This window comes from Oncorhynchus mykiss, chromosome 5, assembly GCF_057628025.1.
Source record: "Oncorhynchus mykiss isolate SJ-2025 chromosome 5, ASM5762802v1, whole genome shotgun sequence".
NCBI lineage: Eukaryota > Metazoa > Chordata > Actinopteri > Salmoniformes > Salmonidae > Oncorhynchus > Oncorhynchus mykiss.
The window spans coordinates 50470757-50493061 of NC_143026.1; the positions used below are offsets into that span (position 1 = coordinate 50470757).

General features: G+C 41.3%; 1 protein-coding gene across 1 annotated transcript in view; it reads left to right on the forward strand.

Moving 5' to 3' along the window:
• Positions 1-669: 669 nt before the first annotated feature.
• LOC110523996 (potassium/sodium hyperpolarization-activated cyclic nucleotide-gated channel 1-like) overlaps positions 670-22305 on the forward strand; it is a 210439-nt gene continuing 188803 nt past the window's right edge. Inside the window, exon 1 of the mRNA XM_021603242.3 lies at positions 670-1240. Within this exon, the coding sequence (XP_021458917.2) occupies positions 876-1240 (365 nt within the window). The 5' untranslated portion in view covers positions 670-875. The remainder of the gene's footprint in view (positions 1241-22305) is intronic.

Below are 22305 nucleotides of genomic sequence, written 5' to 3' on the forward strand. Positions count from 1 at the left end.
GTGGCATCACCATAGAGACTGCCAGAGGTCCGGACAACAGGCCCTCAGATTTGACATACTGAACTCATTCTGAGAAGTAGTTGGTGAATCAGGTGAGGAAGCCAAGGCTATTGAGTCTGCCGATAAGAAAATGCAAACGGTGGCTACATTGAAGAATCTCAAATATAAAATATATTTGTCTTTGTTTAATACTTTTTTGGTTACTACATGATTCCATATGTGTTATTACATAGATTTGATGTCTTCTCTATTATTCTACATTGTAGAACTTAGTAAAAATAAAGAAAACCCCTTGAATGAGAAGGTGTGTCCAAACTTTTGACTGGTACTGTATGTGTTCCAGAGTAGAGACCCATGCTAGCAACTGTAATTGAGTACTGGTGGTGTCTGCTGTGGCAGGTGGGAAGGTGCAAGTTAACTGAAAAATTCTAATCTCCCACTGTTTATATCAAAGTGCACCAAATTCATGCATTTAGCTGCTGAAATTCCTTCCGAAGGAAAATGCCCCCAGGACCCCCCTACTGTCTTTGGGTTAAGCCCTGAATGTCTTCAAATCCTAGAAATGCCCATGATCAGTCACATTATGGAAATGAAGTGGTCAAGCGCCAACAATGTCCCCGTTAAACCGCAATGCTACGCGAGCAAGAGAGAGTTGAACTCTAAATCGGTTCAGTCAGTAGATGGCGGTAATCCAGGAAACCTGATCTGTCAGGTTCAACAGAAGTCTGTCTCAGTTTGCATCATTCCCAAAGGAGGCAGTGGAGCCGAGCAGTTGAATGACATCAAATGAAACACGGGAGTTTACAGCGAGTCCTTTTGAGTTTTGCGCGTAGCTTGTCTTCCCAGCCAGGAGACAGTACGTTTTATTGAAAATCATGGAAGAAAAATCGAATTCGTTTTCCAGCAAAAAAGAAGTGGAAAAAGCAGATGGGAATAATATATTTCAGAGTCAAGACTCGATACAGAAGAAGAATATGGGGAGCCAGAGCATGAAATCAGGGGACCACCCGAACTCGGTGGGCTTCAAGGGTGACCAGGAGGAAGCCTTGGTCGGGTTCGACGATCTAGACGGGTCCGGGAACCGACACGGCTTTATGCAGAGGCAATTTGGAGCGATGATGCAGCCTGGCGTCAATAAGTTCTCCCTGCGAATGTTCGGCAGTCAGAAAGCCGTTGAGAAAGAGCAAGAAAGGGTCAAAACTGCGGGATACTGGATCATTCACCCCTATAGCGATTTTAGGTAAGGAGTGGAAAGTCACCTTCTGATCTTTTTTTTATTACCATTCATCCACACAGCCGGGTCCACAAGACACCACATGAGACACCGCACCTCATCAGTGCGCGTAGGTTACGCCTCGTCAAATGTGTTGTCTAATCTTGCTTCGTTCTTGAGTCAATTATAGATTGTTTTACCTATCAAATTGTGATTGTATTCATATTTTCCATTGCGGCAATTATCATTATTCTAATATGGAAGACAGAAATACATGAGTCCATGATATGTCCTTGGAAAGAGGATGGTGAATGTCACGAGTTGAATACACAAATACGAATTGTATTCCACATAACAGTAGTTTTTATTGCTGCATATGCGGATCTATAATAAGCCATGAAAGTAAGGTGAGAACATGTAAACATAGCCCATCCTACAATGATGAAACGACGACGAGGATCCGTCGGGATAAGTGAGGATGGCCTCGGGATGGAAAATAGACATATGCGGTAAATTCTAGCGAGAAACGACAACAGAGAATAGGGAGAGAGAATAGATAAATAATTAAACATTGGTCGTCCGCATAAAATAAAAAGAGAATACAAGGGAAGGGATGAATTCAAACACCAGGCATTTAAACAGTTAAAGGGATCTCGCCTGCAAAACCGTGAATAATGGACAGATATTTCAAATGCACAAAGCTTTGGCGTGCCATACCCATCCATCAAACATAAATCCACGTTGAACTGCGCAGAAATAATGCGATGGAATATGTATATTTGTTTTTAGGGATATATTAACCTATTACAACAAGTTCCTCTTATGATACACTTAATTGCTTGCTTTGTTTTTTTAAATTCAATTGGATAGAGTTTGAGATAAGTGGTTAATGGGCTTGTGTAGGCATTGCGCACTACATATTTGTATTATTTAAAGTGTCATCCTCACGCCCAGTGTCTCTCTGACATTTCGTTGACTGCATAGACACGACCTAATATTGCGCATTGACAGAAATGACAGAATGAGATTATTATTTGGGTGACTGTCAGTCAGTGGAATATTTGTTTGGGAGAATTAAATAATGATCACATCTCCTGACAAATTAAAATTATACACAGTATTCTCAAACATAATCTCATCAAATGGAAGCATTCATAACCTGCCTCATCTGTTCAGTAACACCCCAGATTTGTATTGTGTGTTGTATAAACATTGCAGTGACATTTGAATATGGATGAATCTACACGCTGTCTAGACTACAGTTTTTTTTTTTCACCTTTATTTAACCAGGTAGGCCAGTTGAGAACAAGTTTTCATTTACAACTGCGACCTGGCCAAGATAAAGCAAAGCAGTGTGACAAAAACAACAACAAAGAGTTACAAATACACAAACATACAGTCAATAATACAAAACAAAATAAAAATAGAAAAATCTATGTACAGTGTGTGCAAATGTAGAAGAGTAGGGATGTAGGCAATAAATAGGCCCTAGAGGATAAAAATAATTACAATTTAGCATTAATACTGGAGTGATAGATGTGCAGATGATGATGCGCAAGTAGAGATACTTGGGTGCAAAAGAGCAAGAGGGTAAGTAATAATATGGGTATGAGGTAGTTGGGTGTGTTATTTACAGATTGGCTGTGTACAGGTACAGTGATCGGGAAGCTGCTCAGATAGCTGATGCTTAAAGTTAAAGAGGGAGATATAAGACTCAAGCTTCAGAGATTTTGCAGTTTGTTCCAGTCATTGGCAGCAGAGAACTGGAAGGGAAAGCAGCCAAAGGAAGTGTTGGCTTTGGTGATGACCAGTGCAATATACCTGGAGGAGCGCATGCTACAGGTGGGTGTTGCTATAGTGAGCAGTGAACTGAGATAATACGGGGCTTTACCTAGCAAAGACTTATAGATGACCTGGAGCTAGTGGGGTTGGCGACGAATATGTAGTGAGGGCCAGCCAATGAGAGCATACAGGTCGCAGTGGTAGGTAGTATATGGGGCTTTGGTGACAAAACGGATGGTGCTGAGTAGAGTGTTGGGGCAATTTTGTAAATGACATCGCCAATGTCAAGGTTCGGTAGGATAGTCAGTTTTACGAGGTTAAGTTTGGCGGCATGACTGAAGGAGGTTTTGTTGCGAATTGGAAAGCCGAGTCTAGATTTAATTTTCGATTGGAGATGCTTAATGTGAGTCTGGAAGGAGAATTTACAGTCTAACCAGACACCTAGGTATTTGTAGTTATCCGCATATTCTAAGTCAGAACAGTCCAGAGTAATGATGCTAGTCGGGTGGGAGGATGAGGGCAGCAATCGGTTGAAGAGCATGCACTTAGTTTTACTAGCATTTAAAAGCATTTGGAGGCCACGGAAGGAGTGTCTTATGGCGAAGCTCGTTTGGAGGTTTGTTAGCACAGTGTCCAAAGAAGGGCCAGATGTATACAGAATGGTGTCGTCTGCGTAGAGGTGGATCAGAGAATAACCAACAGCAAGAGCGACATCATTGATATATACAGAGAAAATAGTCTGCCCGAGAATTGAACCCTGTGGCACCACCATAGAGACTGCCAGAGGTCCGGACAACAGGCCCTCAGATTTGACATACTGAACTCAGTCTGAGAAGTAGTTGGTGAATCAGGCGAGGCAGTCATTTGAGAAGCCAAGGCTATTGAGTCTGCCAATAAGAATACGGTGATTGACAGAGTCGAAAGTCTTGGCCAGGTCGATGAAGACACCTGCACAGTACTGTATTTTATCGATGGTGGTTATGATATCGTTTAGGACCTTGAGCATGGCTGAGGTGCATCCATAACTAGCACGGAAACCAGATTGCATAGCTGAGAAGGTACGGTGGGATTCGAAATGGTGGGTGATCTGTTTATTATCTTGTCTTTCGAAGATTTTAGAAAGACAGGGCAGGATGGATATAGGTCTTTAACAGTTTGGGTCTAGAGCGTCGCCCCCTTTGAAGAGGTGGATGACCGCGGCAGTTTTCCATTCATTGGGGATCTCAGATGATACGAAAGAGCGGATGAATAGGCTAGTAATAGGTGTTGCAACAATTTTGGCCGATAATTTTAGAAAGAGTGGGTCCAGGTTGTCTAGCACAGCTGATTTGTAGGGATCCAGATTTTGCAGTTCTTTCAGAACATCAGCTATCTGGATTTGGGTGAAGGAGAAGCAGGGGGGGGGGGGGTTCTGCAGGGGTTACTGAGATGTTGGCCAGGGTAGGGGTAGCCAGGTGGAAAGCATGGCCAGCCGTGGAAAAATGCTTATTGAAATTATCGTAGATTTATTGGTGGTGACAGTGTTTCCTAGCCTCAGTGGAGTGGGCAGCTAGGAGGAGGTGCTCTTATTCTCCATGGACTTTACAGTGTCCCAAAACTTTTTGGAATTAGTGCTACAGGAAGCAAATTTCTGCTTGAACAATCTAGCCTTAGCTTTCCTAACTGACTGAGTACATTGGTTCCTTACTTCCCTGAAAAGTTGCATATCACGGGGCCTATTCGATGCTAATGCAGAACATCACAGGATGTTTTTGTGCTGGTCAAGGGCAGTCACGTTTGGGGTTAACCGAGGGCTATATCTGTTCTTAGTTCTACATTTTTGAAATGGGCATGCTTATTTAAGATGGAGTGGAAATCATTTTTGATGAGAAACTAGGCATCCTCTACTGACGGGATGAGGTCAATATCCTTCCAGGATAACCGGGCCAGGTCGGTTAGAAAGGCCTGCTCACTGATGCATTTTAGGGAGCGTTTGACAGTGATGTTGGGTGGTTGTTTGACCGCGGACCCAGTACCCACTCAGGCAAAGAGGCAGTGATCACTGAGATCCTGGTTGAAGACAGTAGTGGTGTATTTAGAGGGCAGGTTGGTCAGGATGATATCTAAGAGAGTGCCCTTGGTTACGGATTTAGGGTTGTACCTGGTAGGTTCCTGTCACACCCTGACCATAGTTTGCTTTGTATGTTTCTATGTTTTGTTTGGTCAGGGTGTGATCTGAGTGGGCATTCTATGTTGTGTGTCTAGTTTGTCTATTTCTATGCCTGGCCTGATATGGTTCTCAATCAGAGGCAGGTGTTAGTCATTGTCTCTGATTGGGAACCATATTTAGGTAGCCTGTTTTGTGTTGGGTTTTGTGGGTGGTTGTTTCCTGTGTTTGTGCCACATGGGATTGTTTTCGGGTTTTCACGTTGTTGTTTTGGTTATGTGGTCATGTTCAGTTTTCTAATTAAAAAACCATGGACAACTATCGCGCTGCATTTTGGTCCTCCTCTACTTCCCAGGAAGAAAACCGTGACAGGTCCTTGATGATTTGTGTGAGATTAAGGGCATCTTGCTTAGATTGTAGGATGGCCGGGGTGTTAATCTCAATCTCCTAACCTGCTATGTTATTTGTTCTAACCTGCAGCATAAGGCACTCTAGCCTGCTATGGAAGTCACTTCTTGTTATAGCTGTATCGAAATGAGAGTGTTTCACATGTAAATACACCGGTATGACGTCTGGTCCCCAAAAAAGTGTCCATACCCAATATGCTACGTTTTAGTTCACCGGTGTCCCCTGATAGAGTTTAATGGATGGTGAGGTGACTTTCCTTCCCTGTTATAATAATCTAAAGTATTGACTTGATTTTAGCTCGTCACTATCCATGGTGCTGAAGTGCTACTCTGCGCTGTGGATTCTGGAGATAGTCTCTGCTAGCCTACTACTACACACACAATGCTATCTATTATTATTCTTAAACAAACAGTGTCCACTGGTTTAGGATACATTTCACTTCTCATAGATATTGTATGTATAAAACTTTATGGATTAGTTTGGGAGATAAACACATTGCCTGCATTGCAAATATGGGAGTGGTGACAGTGCATCTAGAATGTCTGTCAATAGAACGAAGGTGTGCCAGTATTAGAACTACTACATGAGCTTAATTTAGGCTATAGTAGACCCCAAAACAAGTATGTGATCAACCTTTCTGTGATAATATACACAAGGCATATCTGGATGACTGCTTATTAATGACTGTTACATAGATAACTAAACTGCCTCATCACTAGGATCATTTTAAATCATTTAAAAGATCCAGTCTGTAAATGTATAATTTTTAAAAACTGTTAGACCTTGTTAGTGGGGCTTGCAAAGCAATAGTCCCTGCTTTAAAGTGAAACTGACAGTGTTTGAACTACTTTGCAGATATGAAACAAACAAAGTCATATCAGTCAAACATATCAAATATCCAGTTTATACCTCAAAACCAACTTTATGTGGTTTTACAAATAGGTTCTATTTGACTCAACATTCCTTGACGCACACTAAGGAAATGTTGGCAGAATAGATGGATGCAGTTCAGTGCATGATTCATATAATTCACCAATAAATTTCTTGGTAGTCCAAAAAATATTGCTATCAGGTTGTAAATCACAGCTGGCCTGGTACATTGTTTGCTGCCTCCATTCGGGATGCAATATTTTAACAAAAACTGATGATTGTAATTAAGGCTGGGAATGTCAATACAATCAAACTAACAAGGGCACAAGTCAGTCATCACGTGGCTAATAGGATAGCTTATATATACTGAACAAAAATAAAAACGCAACATGGAAAGTGTTGGTCCCATGTTTCATGAGCTGAAAGAAAATATCCCATGAATTTTCCATATGCACAAAAAGCTTATTTCTCTCAAATTTTGTGCACAAATTTGTTGACATCCCTGTTAGTGAGTATTTCTTGACATGCTGACTGCAGGGATGTCCACCAGAGCTGTTGCCAGATAATTGAATGTCAATTTTTCTACCATAAGCCACCTCCAATGTTGTTTTAGAGAATTTGGCAGTACGTCCAACCGGCCTCACAATCGCAAACCACCTGTAACCACACCAGCTCAGGACCTCCACATCCGGCTTGGATGCTAAATTCTCTAAAACAACGTTGGAGGTGGCTTTATTTCTGTCTGAAATAAAGCCTTTTTGTGGGGAAAACTCATTCTGATTGGCTGGGCCTGGCTACCCTTTGCCCTCCCAGGCCCACCCATGGCTGTGCCCTTGCCCAGTCATATGAAATCCATAGATTAGGGCCTAATGAATTTATTTAAAATGACTGATTTCCTTATTTGAACTGTATCTCAGTCCAATTTCAAATATTTGAAATGGTTGCCTGTTGCGTTTCTATTTTTCTTCAGTATATTTATGTAGCAAGCTAAAAACACAGATCCTAATGTTTGCTAGCTAGCCAGCTGCTAGGAGGATGTCATGTCGTTTTTCGGTGGCTATACACAGCTAGAGATGCAGGTGTCATTTATTTAGCTAGGAAAACTTGAACGGCTGTTATCCAGTTAGCATCTCTTGTGTTGGCAAATTCACTCTGGCTAACTACTCCGATTTTACAGCACTCTTGTCTGAGTGTTCCTGAGCATCAAATAACTGATACATTTAAGAACGCGCAACACCGGCTGATTATGACTGGTGTCAGTAAACGTAGGCAAAAAAGTAATAGTCACAAACACTTTAGATATCATGTAAACAGTCTAGCTAACCAGCTCTGCTAGGGTAAGTAAAATGGTCTCTCATTTTTGTCTGGAAGTAGCTAGCTAGTAAGCTAGCTGTCTTTAGCCAGTTAGCTTGGTTGCAGGCAAGCTGCAGAAGGACGAGTAGGTTACAATACCCCGTCGTATATCAGTGTAATTTTGACGGCCAACTAGCTGAAAAAAGTTTCAGAGAGTTTATATAATATTAATTTGTTAGATTTTAGCTCATCTTGCTCTGGATAGCATTAGTTTTTGATCTTGTCGACGTGCATAACTGAGGGAGAGAGAGCCCACCTTTTTGTGGTTGTTTGATCAACAGGACTGTAAACTTCCCAAATGTAAGAGGACTCCCATGGTATTGACAGATTTGCAGAAATCCATTTAGATGTATTTTGTGGCTTTTGGCGAACACATTCAAATGATCTGAATTGTGATTGCCTGTAAAGATACAGTCCTGTTCAAAGTGAATGATGGCAGGCTTGTGTGGAAAATGGCTGGTTTGCATAAAGGCCTACTGGAGCTCTAGTTGGCTATGGTGCAACGTTCTGCGTAGACTCTGTTCGCGGACAAGACAAACTCTTTTTTGACGTTTTATTTCCTGCAGTGTCTATTAATTGTCCTATCGCTCGGCAGCTTTTTCACTCTATATTGCTACAAAATATTCACAATTGCCTTAATATACGTAAGAATTTATAAACATTTGAAAATGACCATATCTAAGTGCTTGCATGTCAATTTTTTATTTTTTAAGTGTCATGTTCTTCCTGGGGGTGTACATGAACAGATTTGAATAAGATTTAATGTTGCTAAAATGCTGTCAGTTCCACTTTAAATATTTGACATACTGCTCTTACACCGTTTAAGCTAGAAATGCTGTTCAAACGTTAAAATGTGTAGACAGGCCTGGATTAAATTTCTTACATACAAGTGTTTTATATATTTTAAACTTTTTAAATTATTAAGCTTTTTGACCTTCTTTTTGTCCTCCATCTACTTTCATGGGATTGCTTCAGCATTCTAAATGTCCTATTGTTACTTCATCACTCCCAACATTCTATTCTATTCACTGTGAACAATGTAACTTTGACACAAATCAGCTACTTTGACCATTTTCCCAACAACTTAGACAAAAACTTAGTGTATGAACTCTTCCTCTGATCCAAATGATGCAGGTCTTTTAACCACTTCAACACATTTTTCCCAACCTTTTCCAAACAACTGAAATTTTGACAACTTTTGCAGCACTTTAGATATAAACATAGAGGGTATGACATCTCGGTCTACGTTTCTACTGTTCAAATCTGGAATCAGAAGATAATTATCTTCTTCCAATCAAAAGTTACAGCTGTTTGTTGGAGTTTAGAGCGATGAAAAGTAACTATATACATTTGTAAAATTTAGCATGAAATAACCCACAAACAGTAACTCTTGAACCGTTCAAGCTAGATGCCACAAACATACTTCTAATGAGCTGAAGCAAGTCACAAATGTTTTATTCATGTATAATAACCATCTAATTTTATACCAATATTGTTTTCCACCAAGATGATTGAATGGACACCTTGAATCCCTGTTTCAATATCCACAAAGGCTCACCTCCCTCGTCACAGGAAAGGGGTTCAGCAGTTCACTTTATGGCCTCGTTCATGATACCTTCCATTGGGCTCTGCATCACAGAGAGTGATGTGTTATCTTGTCCCTGTGCCAATGTAAAGAGAGATTACAATTACCATGCTAGAGCAGAGCTGGCTGGCTGGCTCTTCCTTCCTGGTCCCATAGAATTGTATGGCTATTCTACACCAATCCTGTAGGCCTACTCTGTATAGCTGGCTATTCTATACCTATTCTATACCTGGCTATGCTGTTTAAAATAAAGGAGGTTTGTGGTTCTATAACCTAAATCATATTTTGGTTCTTTGGCCACATTCTAAGAACCATTTATTTTATGTTACATCCAGGGCCATAAAATGATTTCCACAGCACAGACTTGTTCTGTATGGCTGTTCTTCACCTTTGCTGTATTCTGGCCTCAGTACATAACTCTAAGGCTGTTGTATAACTGGCTTTGCTTCATGCTGCAGCGAGTGCTGCTGGTTTGGACATGCAAGGTGCTCTTGTTGTTTGGCTCAAATCCTCCTTTCTGTAGATGTGTCACGATCGTTATAATGAGTGGACCAAGATGCAGCGTGGTATGGTTCCATCCTCTTTATTTTGAAGTGAAACTCAAAGAAAACAATAAATCGCAAAACGAAACGTAAAGCTACAATAGTGCTCACAGGCCACTATACATAGTCAAGATCCCACAAAGCACAAAGGGGAAATGGCTGCCTAAATATGATCCCCAATCAGAGACAACAATAAACAGCTGCCTCTGATTGGGAACCATACCAGGCCAACATAGAAATACAATTACCTAGATGACCCACCCTAGTCACACACCGACCTAACCAACATAGAGAATAAAAAGCTCTCTATGGTCAGGGCGTGACAAGATGCTTCAAAGTTTCAGGGATTTGTCTTTGTTGATATTCAACTTCTCTGCTGTGGTCCCATAATTACTGTACACTCTTAGAAAACGGGTTCCAAAGGGGTTCTTTGGCTGTCCCCATAGGAGAACCCTTTTTGGTTCTAGGTACTCTTTTGGGTTCCATGTAAAACCCTATGTGGAAAGGGTTTTAGATAGAAGCCAAAATGGTTCTACCTGAAACAGATGGAACAGAGCTAGTTGAGAACAAGTTCTCATTTACAATTGCGACCTGGCCAAGATAAAGCAAAGCAGTGTGACACAAACAACACAGAATTACACATGGAATACACAAGCGTACAGTCAATAACACAATAGAAAAAAATAAGGTCTATATAGAGTGTGTGCAAATGGCGTGAGGAGGTAAGGTAATACATAGGCCATAGTAGCAAATTAATTACAATTTAGCAAATTAACACTGGAGTGATAGATGAGCAGGTGGTGATGTGCAAGTACAAATACTGGTGTGCAAAAGAGCAGAAAAGTAAATAAAAACAATATGGGGATGAGGTAGTTAGGTTGAGTGGGATATTTACAGATGGGCTATGTACAGCTGCAGCGATCGGTTAGCTGCTCAGATAGCTGATGTTTAAAGTTAGTAAGGGAAAAATACAGTGCCTTGCGAAAGTATTCGGCCCACTTGAACATTGCGATCTTTTGCCACATTTCAGGCTTCAAACATAAAGATATAAAACAGTATTTTTTTGTGAAGAATCAACAACAAGTGGGACACAATCATGAAGTGGACATTTATTGGATATTTCAAACTTTAACAAATCAAAAACTGAAAAATTGGGCGTGCAAAATTATTCAGCCCCTTTACTTTCAGTGCAGCAAACTCTCTCCAGAAGTTCAGTGAGGATCTCTGAATGATCCAATGTTGACCTAAATGACTAATGATGATAAATACAATCCACCTGTGTGTAATCAAGTCTCCGTATAAATGCACCTGCACTGTGATAGTCTCAGAGGTCCGTTAAAAGCGCAGAGAGCATCATGAAGAACAAGGAACACACCAGGCAGGTCCGAGATACTGTTGTGAAGAAGAATTAAAGCCGGATTTGGATACAAAAATATTTCCCAAGCTTTAAACATCCCAAGGAGCACTGTGCAAGCGATAATATTGAAATGGAAGGAGTATCAGACCACTGCAAATCTACCAAGACCTGGCCGTCCCTCTAAACTTTCAGCTCATACAAGGAGAAGACTGATCAGAGATGCAGCCAAGAGGCCCATGATCACTCTGGATGAACTGCAGAGATCTACAGCTGAGGTGGGAGAGTCTGTCCATAGGACAACAATCAGTCGTATAATGCACAAATCTGGCCTTTATGGAAGAGTGGCAAGAAGAAAGCCATTTCTTAAAGATATCCATAAAAAGTGTTGTTTAAAGTTTGCCACAAGCCACCTGGGAGACACACCAAACATGTGGAAGAAGGTGCTCTGGTCAGATGGAACCAAAATTGAACTTTTTGGCAACAATGCAAAACGTTATGTTTGGCGTAAAAGCAACACAGCTGAACACACCATCCCCACTGTCAAACATGGTGGTGGCAGCATCATGGTTTGGGCCTGCTTTTCTTCAGCAGGGACAGGGAAGATGGTTAAAATTGATGGGAAGATGGATGGAGCCAAATACAGGACCATTCTGGAAGAAAAGCTGATGGAGTCTGCAAAAGACCTGAGACTGGGACGGAGATTTGTCTTCCAACAAGACAATGATCCAAAACATAAAGCAAAATCTACAATGGAATGGTTCAAAAATAAACATATCCAGGTGTTAGAATGGCCAAGTCAAAGTCCAGACCTGAATCCAATCGAGAATCTGTGGAAAGAACTGAAAACTGCTGTTCACAAATGCTCTCCATCCAACCTCACTGAGCTCGAGCTGTTTTGCAAGGAGGAATGGGAAAAAATGTCAGTCTCCCGATGTGCAAAACTGATAGAGATGTACCCCAAGCGACTTACAGCTGTAATCGCAGCAAAAGGTGGCTACAAATACAAAGTATTAACTTAAGGGGGCTGAATAATTTTGCACGCCCAATTTTTCAGTTTTTGATTTGTTAAAAAAGTTTGAAATATCCAATAAATGTCGTTCCACTTCATGATTGTGTCCCACTTGGTGTTGATTCTTCACAAAAAAATACAGTTTTATATCTTTATGTTTGAAGCCTGAAATGTGGCAAAAGGTCGCAAAGTTCAAGGGGGCCGAATACTTTCGCAAGGCACTGTAAGTCTCCAGCTTCAGCAATTTTTGCAATTTGTTCCAGTCATTGGCAGCAGAGAACTGTAAGGAAAGGCGGTCAAAGGAGGTGTTGGCTTTGGGGATGACCAGTGAGATATACCTGCTGGAGTTCGTGCTACGGGTGGGTGTTGTTATCATGACCAGTGAGCTGAGATAAGGCGGAGCTTTACCTAGCATAGACTTATAGATGGCCTGGAGCCAGTGGGTCTGCCGACGAATATGTAGCGAGGGCCAACCAATTAGAGCATACCGGTTGCAGTGGTGGGTGGTATAAGGGGCTTTGGTGACAAAACGGATGGCACTGTGATTGACTGTATCCATTTTAGAGTATTGGATGCTATTTTGTAAATTACATCGCCGAAGTCGAGGATCGGTAGGATAGTCAGTTTTACGAGGGTATGTTTGGCGGCGTGAGTGAAGGAGGCTTTGTTGCGAAATGGGAAGCCTATTCTAGATTTAATTTTGGATTGGAGATGTTTAATATGAGTCCGGAAGGAGAGTTTACAGTCTAGCAAGACACCTAGGTATTTGTAGTTGTCCACATATTCTAAGTCAGAACCGTCCAGAGTAGTGATGCTAGTCGGCTGGGTGGGTGCGGGCAGCGAACTGTTGAAAAGCATGCATTTGGTTTTACTAGCGTTTAAGAGCAGTTGGAGGCCACGGAAGGATTGTTTTATGGCATTGAAGCTCATGTAGAGGCTAGTTAACACATTGTCCAAAGAAGGGTCAGATGTATACAGAAAGGGTTCAACATGGAACCACAAAGTGTTCTTCAAAGGGTTCTCCGATGGGGAAAGCCGAATAACCCTTTTAGGTTGTAGCACCATGGCTGTTACACAATTTTGAAATTTCATCGGATGGACTTCCTAATATCACTGTAAATGGGTTTCCATGGGTTTTTATTATTGAAAACAACTACTGTATTTGACTGTTGTATTTAGTTAATTTATAAGGCTTCGACAAATAGAAAATACATAAATGAGCACCATGTGCTTAAAACCTTGTTGTTGCAGTCATATTTGGTTGATGCTATCACCTTTCTGGCATTGAAATACCAAGGAGCAACTATGTGACTATATAGCAACAGTCCATGCATGAATGACAGACCTCACCATTCATGGGTGCTTTGTATGTGTGTGTGTGTGTGTGTCACCTTTATTTAACCAGGTAGGCTAGTTGAGAACAAGTTCTCATTTGCAACTGCGACCTGGCCAAGATAAGGCATAGCAGTGTGAACAGACAACACAGAGTTACACATGGAGTAAACAATTAACAAGTCAATAACACAGTAGAAAAAAGGGGAGTCTATATATACATTGTGTGCAAAAGGCATGAGAAGGTAGGCAAATAATTACAATTATGCAGATTAACACTGGAGTGATAAATTATCAGATGGTTATGTAAAGGTAGAGATAGAGATATTGGTGTGCAAAAGAGCAGAAAAATAAATAAATAAAAACAGTATGGGGATGAGGTAGGTGAAAATGGGTGGGCTATTTACCAATAGACTATGTACAGCTGCAGCGATCGGTTAGCTGCTCAGATAGCAGATGTTTGAAGTTGGTGAGGGAGATAAAAGTCTCCAACTTCAGCGATTTTTGCAATTCGTTCCAATCACAGGCAGCAGAGAACTGGAACGAAAGGCGGCCAAATGAGGTGTTGGCTTTAGGGATGATCAGTGAGATACACCTGCTGGAGCGCGTGCTACGGATGGGTGTTGCCATCGTAACCAGTGAACTGAGATAAGGCGGAGCTTTACCTAGCATGGACTTGTAGATGACCTGGAGCCAGTGGGTCTGGCGACGAATATGTAGCGAGGGCCAGCCGACTAGAGCATACAAGTCGCAGTGGTGGGTGGTATAAGGTGCTTTAGTGACAAAACGGATGGCACTGTGATAAACTGCATCCAGTTTGCTGAGTAGAGTGTTGGAAGCAATTTTGTAGATGACATCGCCGAAGTCGAGGATCGGTAGGATAGTCAGTTTTATTAGGGTAAGTTTGGCGGCGTGAGTGAAGGAGGCTTTGTTGCGGAATAGAAAGCCGACTCTTGATTTGATTTTCGATTGGAGATGTTTGATATGGGTCTGGAAGGAGAGTTTAGAGTCTAGCCAGACACCTAGGTACTTATAGATGTCCACATATTCAAGGTCGGAACCATCCAGGGTGGTGATGCTGGTCAGGCGTGCGGGTGCAGGCAGCGAACGGTTGAAAAGCATGCATTTGGTTTTACTAGCGTTTAAGAGCAGTTGGAGGCCACGGAAGGAGTGCTGTATGGCATTGAAGCTCGTTTGGAGGTTAGATAGCACAGTGTCCAAGGACGGGCCGGAAGTATATAGAATGGTGTCGTCTGCGTAGAGGTGGATCAGGGAATCGCCCGCAGCATGAGAAACATCATTGATATATACAGAGAAAAGAGTCGGCCCGAGAATTGAACCCTGTGGCACCCCCATAGAGACTGCCAGAGGACCGGACAGCATGCCCTCCGATTTGACACACTGAACTCTGTCTGCAAAGTAATTGGTGAACCAGGCAAGGCAGTCATCCGAAAAACCGAGGCTACTGAGTCTGCCGATAAGAATACGGTGATTGACAGAGTCGAAAGCCTTGGCAAGGTCTATGAAGACGGCTGCACAGTACTGTCTTTTATCGATGGCGGTTATGATATCGTTTAGTACCTTGAGCGTGGCTGAGGTACACCCGTGACCGGCTCGGAAACCAGATTGCACAGCGGAGAAGGTACGGTGGGATTCAAGATGGTCAGTGATCTGTTTGTTGACTTGGCTTTCGAAGACCTTAGATAGGCAGGGCAGGATGGATATTGGTCTGTAACAGTTTGGGTCCAGGGTGTCGGCCCCTTTGAAGAGGGGGATGACTGCGGCAGCTTTCCAATCCTTGGGGATCTCAGACGATATGAAAGAGAGGTTGAACAGGCTGGTAATAGGGGTTGCGACAATGGCGGCGGATAGTTTCAGGAATAGAGGGTCCAGATTGTCAAGCCCAGCTGATTTGTACGGGTCCAGGTTTTGCAGCTCTTTCAGAACATCTGCTATCTGGATTTGGGTAAAGGAGAACCTGGAGAGGCTTGGGCGAGTAGCTGCGGGGGGGGGGGCTGTTGGACGAGGTTGGAGTAGCCAGGCGGAAGGCATGGCCAGCCGTTGAGAAATGCTTGTTGAAGTTTTCGATAATCATGGATTTATCGGTGGTGACCGTGTTACCTAGCCTCAGTGCAGTGGGCAGCTGGGAGGAGGTGCTCTTGTTCTCCATGGACTTCACAGTGTCCCAGAACTTTTTGGAGTTGGAGCTACAAGATGCAAACTTCTGCCTGAAGAAGTTGGCTTTAGCTTTCCTGACTGACTGTGTGTATTGGTTCCTGACTTCCCTGAACAGTTGCATATCGCGGGGACTGTTCGATGTTAGTGCAGTCTGCACTACAGGATGTTTTTGTGCTGGTCGAGGGCAGTCAGGTCTGGAGTGAACCAGGGGCAATTTCGATGAGGCTCTCTGGTTCAGATATCGGTAGGTGTACTGGAGGCAGGGCATAAAAGGGATAACGAATCCAGTTGTTTGTGTCGTCCATTTTGGGAAAATACCTGCATAATTGCGCAGCCAGCTCACTCAGGTGCTTCACTATATCACATTTGACATTGTCCAAAAGCCTGAGTTCATTTGCACACAAAAAACATGCAATGATGAAAAGACCTGTGTGTTGTCCTTGTTAATGTAGACAGAGAAGAGCTCCAACTTCATAATCATAGCCTCAATGTTGTCCTGCACATTGAATATAGTTGCGGAGAGTCCCTGTAATCCTAGATTCAGATCATTCAGGTGAGAAAAAACATCACCCAGATAGGCCAGTCATGTGAGAAACTCATCATAATGCAAGTGGTCAGACAAGTGAAAATTATGGTCAGTAAAGAAAACTTTAAGCTCAACTTTAAGCTTGTCCCTCAATTAAACAATTGGTGTCAATTCTTTGCCCCTTGATAACCACTGCATTTCTGTATGTTGTAAAAGCATTACATGGTCGCTGCCCATATCATTGCATAATGCAGAAAATACGCGAGAGTTCAGGGGCCTTGCTTTAAACTCTCTGGGATATTCGGGACGGTAGCGCTCCACCCCGCCAACAGCCAGTGAAAGTGCAGGGCGCCAAATTCAAAACAACAAAAATCTCATAATTAAAATTCCTCAAGCATACAAGTATTTTACACCATTTTAAAGATAACATTCTCATTAATCCAGCCACAGTGTCTGATTTCAAAAAGGCTTTACAGCGAAAGCACCACAAACGATTATGTTAGGTCACCATCAAGTCACAGAAAAACACAGCCATTTTTCCAGCCAAAGAGAGGAGTCACAAAAAGCAGAAATATAGATAAAATTAATCACTAACCTTTGATGATCTTCATCAGATGACACTCATAGGACTTCATGTTACACAATACATGTATGTTTTGTTCGATAAAGTTCATATTTATATCCAAAAGTCTCATTTTACATTGGCGTGTTATGTTCAGTAGTTCCAAAACATGCAGTGATTTTGCAGAGAGCCACATCAATTTACAGAAATACTCATTATGAATGTTGATGAAAATACATGTGTTATACATGGAAATATAGATAAACTTCTCCTTAATGCAGCCGCTGTGTCAGATTTCAAAAAACTTTACGGAAAAAGCATAACCTGAGTACGGCACTCAAAGCCCAAAACAGCCAAAATAAATATCCGCCACGTTGCGCAGTCAAAATTTGTCAGAAGTAGCATTATAAATATTCACCTACCTTTGATGATCTTCATCAGAATGCACTCCCAGGAATCCCAGTTCCACAATAAATGTTTGATTTGTTCGATAAAGTTCATCATTTATGTCCAAATAGCTTCTTTTGTTAGGGCGTTTGGTAACAAATCCAAACGCGCGTTCAGGCCCAGCCGAACGTCGGATAAAAAGTTCAAAAAGTAATATTACAGGTCGTAGAAACTTGTCAAACTATGAATAGAATCAATCTTTAGGATGTTTTTGTCATAAATGTTCAATAATGTTCCAACGGGAGAATTCCAATGTCTGTAGAAAAGCAATGGAACGAGAGCTACCTCTCATGTGAATGCGCATGACTGAGCTCGAGGCTGCTGCCAGACCTCTGACTCAATCCCCTCTCATTCGGGCCCCCTTCACAGTAGAAGCCTGAAACAACGTTCTAAAGAGGGTTGACATCTAGTGGAAGCCTTAGGAAGTGCAAAATGACCCATATCCCACAGTGTATTTGATAGGGGCTGAGTTGAAAACCTACAAACTTCAGATTTCTTACTTTTTGTTTGAATTCTTTTTCAGTTTTTTGCCTGCCATATGGTTTCTGTTATACTCACAGACAACATTCAAACCGTTTTAGAAACTTCTAAATCTACTAATAATATGCATATGTTAGCAACTGGGACTGAGTAGGAGGCAGTTTATCCTGGGCATGCTTTTCATCCAAAAGTGAAAATGCTGCCCCCTATCCAAAATAAGTTAGTATATCATTCGGAGAATCATAGATGACTCCGTCTTCACTGACGAGTTTCTGCAAATTATTTTTGTTAGCGTTCCTGTATTGGAGATTCAGGAAGAATTTGTTCATTTGTTTCTCCATATTCCATCCAGTTTGCTTTATTTTTGTAATAGATTACATTAGATCATTCTTGAATAAGTTCCTCAAGTTATTTTTGTTTTTCCTCTAAATTATTTTGTATCTCTGTAGTATTGTTTTTATCTACCTGTACTATTAGTTAATGGATTTCCCTTGTTAGTCTTGTCTCTTAACCTTTCTGATCTCCACATCCCGGATCCGGGATCGTGAATACAGACTCAAGCTCATTACCATAACGCAACGTTAACTATTCATGAAAATCGCAAATGAAATGAAATAAATATGCCATCTCTCAAGCTTAGCCTTTTGTAAACAACACTGTCATCTCAGATTTTCAAAATATGCTTCTCAACCATAGGAAAACAATCATTTGTGTAAAAGTAGCTAGCTAGCGTAGCATTTAGCGTTAGCATTAGTGTTAGCATCCAGCACGCAACATTTCAACAAAAACATAAAAGCCTTTAAATAAAATCATTTACCTTTGAAGAACTTCGGATATTTTCAATGAGGAGACTCTCAGTTAGATAGCAAATGCTCAGTTTTTCCAAAAAGATTCTTTGTGTATTAGAAATAGCTCCGTTTTGTACATCACATTTGGCTACCAAAAAAAAACGAAAATTCAGTCCTCAAAACGCGAACTTTTTTCCAAATTAACTCCATAATATCGACTGAAAACATGGCAAACGTTGTTTAGAATCAATCCTCAAGGTGTTTTTCACATATCTCTTCGATGATATATCGTTCGTGGGAGCATGGTTTCTCCTCTCAATCAAATGGAAAAATACTTGCACCTGGCTTTGCGCACCAGTTTCGACGCAGGACACCAGGCGGACACTTGGAAAATGTAGTCTCTTATGGTCAATCTTCCAATGATATGCCTACAAATACGTCACAATGCTGCCGACATCTTGGGGAAACGGCAGAAGGTCTAAGCTTATTCCTGTCGCATTCACAGCCAAATAAGGAGACATTAGAAAACAGAGCTTCAGAAATTCTGCTCATTTCCTGTTTGACGTATCATCTTGGTTTCGCCTGTAGAATGAGTTCTGGGGCACTTACAGACAAAATCTTTGCAGATTCTGAAACTTCAGAGTGTTTTCTTTCCAAAACTGTCAAGTAGTCGAGCATCTTTTCGTGACAAAATATCGCGCTTAAAACGGGAATGTTTTTTATCCAAAAATGAAATAGCGCCCCTAGAGATGCAACTGGTTGCCAGAAGCAGGAAACGTTGTTTCCAGAGTTCACAATCTCATTTTCAAGTCTTTGTTTAAAAAATTACGATATTTTGGAGATTATTTTGTTTTCAAATAACCGAAAGTGAGTGGTTGTAATCTGAATAAAGGGGAAAAGGCCATTCTTGAACATGGGGTGAGACAATAGGCCCTTTTAATATTGTCTGGCTTGCCATTCCAAATAAAATGTAATATTTTTTTCTCATATAATTTAAACAGGTCGCTAGGTGTAGGCAAAACCATAAGCAAATAGGTAAACTGATATGACTAAAGAGTTAATCAGGGCAATTCTTCCACAAATAGACAGGTATTTTCATCAAGGACACGTTGTTTGCAGAATCCAGAAACAGGAGGTGGAGTTCCAGAGCTCACAGGTGTGCCTGGGATGGATTGTGACTCCATCTCGTTCCTCGCCCTCTTCAACGTGTCATTCACTGCCTGACTCTCCGCCAATGCTGCCTGACTATCTGCCAATGACGTGAATCTACGCCAATAATTACATTTAGAGTATTGGAGGATTTCTAAATTAATATCTATGGGGCATGTTTCATTTGTCACGTTCTGACCTTAGTTAATTTGTTATGCCTTTGTTTTAGTATGGTCAGGGAGTGAGTTGGGTGGGTTGTCTACGTTTTTTCTATAATTTGGTATTTCTGTGTTCGGCCTAGTATGGTTCTCAATCAGAGGCAGCTGTCAATCGTTGTCCCTGATTGAGAATCATACTTGGGTAGCCTGGTTTCACTATTGAGTTGTGGGTGTTTGTCTTCCGTGTCAGTGTTTGTTACCACACGGGACTGTTTCGTTTATTCACGTTTATTGTTTTGTTCCAGTGTTCTGTTGTGTTTGATTAAACATTATGGACACTTACCACGCTGCGCATTGGTAATATTTTCCCCTTTTAGAGACTGTAATACATGGCATCCAGGTCAGGGTAACCAATAATATACACAAAGCACTAACCCTGACTCCCGTTTTTTAAGTGTTCATAGGTCTAGGTATACATATTCCTGGCCATGTCACTTGATTACTACTGTGCCTTTTGTATCTACCTTTCCAATTACTTTTAGAGTTTGGGATGATTTACAAATGTACGCTTTTCATGTCATTTTTCGTTAGGGAAAATCTGGTCTGTCAGAATGTGTAAGAGGCTTTTATTTAATTATAATGCAAGGTTAATAATAATGATAATAGTCGTTGGATAACAGATCAGCTCTGGGAACTCATTAACAGGTGGCTTCTATCTTCAATATTCTTTAAATGCTTTATTATCCAAATGTTTAAAGTGTGTGTGGGCGACAGGGGGAAACAGAATGGTGCAGTTTGAGGTCATGAGGCGGACTGTCATAAAAAATGTTGATGCATGTTTATTTTTGATCCAAAGCCATGAATGAGTGAGTCACTCAGCTTTATGTACAGTAGGTGCCAAGGCTATATGACTGCGCCATCAACTTGATTATTTAGCAGACATCACTTGCTGCTTATATTCAGTCAACACATGTATCTTATCTTATCTTATCATGGAATATAATTTAACATTTTAATTTCTCTTAGAATAGAAAACTTAGTGTAACAACAGTTTTAGTAAATAGTATGCTACCACAGTCCAGTTACAGCTTCTTATGTCCAAGTAAAAATAAAAAATATGTACATTTTTTTAAGGTGTGCGTGCAGGACAGAGGAATGTTAATTCTTACACTATTGTTCTAAATTCAATCACCTTCTTCATTCTCATCATTCAGTTCATTGACATTCAATTTTGAAGTTGTGCACAATTATCAGTCTCTATTTGGTTTATATCTCCCATTCGTTTACAGCATTCATTCAGTTCGATGCACATTAGCACCTTGAGACCCAAAAGCATAATCAGTGCTCTAACTCCCCCTTGCGCTGGTCTGGAGCAATGAAGCAGTGATGCAGGGTAACCTAGTAAACCACAAATTACCTCCGAGTCCCGCAGCATAATCTCAAAACTTTTAATTGAGGAACCAGTTTATAATAGCAATAAGGCACCTCGGCTGTTTGTGATATATGGGCAATATACCACGGCTAAGGGCTGTGTCCTAGCACTCCTTGCCTAAGAACTTAGCCATGGTATATTGGCCATTTCCACACCTCCTCGGGCCGTATTGCTTAATTATACCTACAGTATATCCTGTTTGGTGCAGCAGCAGCACCAGCCTTAATAGGCAGACTGGCTAATGGGAGAAACGAGTTGTCGTATGCAAAATGGCCCCCGTTTGTTTGTTTGTTTATATGACTGAGTTGAGTACATAGACATAACATGATCCTGCTATGATATACAGCATGAGGCCTATCTGTGGAGGGCAGGATGCCTGTTTTCTCTGGAGTTTATAGACCAGCTAACAGGCCATGTGGTGCAGGTTGATTCCACATGTGAAAATGCAGCACTGGCACCTGCCTTCTGTCATGAAGTATGTTGATAGCTAGGAATAAAATCATAATTTGCTTAGATGATCTGTCTGCAGAGACATAATATAGCCCCAGTTTTAGCACTTCTGGCACAAAAATGTCCAAAATGTAGTATATTGAGCTTGATAATGACAAGGGTCTTTTCAAGTCATATTTGCCAAGTGATTTGGCCTAATTTACATTTTGAAATGCCCCAGACAGGTTCCTACTGTACGTTAGTGATGTGGTGCTTCAAACAAGCTCAATGTGAGAACATTACTATGGAATGAGATTAGAGAAGCGAGATGACCGTTTAGCTGAAGTGCAGACACAGATATTTATAAGGGAAGGACCCAACCACTGGCTTCTGCATCATTTATTTAAACAGATCCATTACAGCCTGCAGAGTGCATCTCCAACCAGGAGTGCATCCCAAATGGCACCCTAACCTATATGGTCCACTAGAGCTGGGACGATAAATCAGAAATTACTGACACCGACATTGCCATCCTCTTGCCGAAGGATTTTGCTTACGT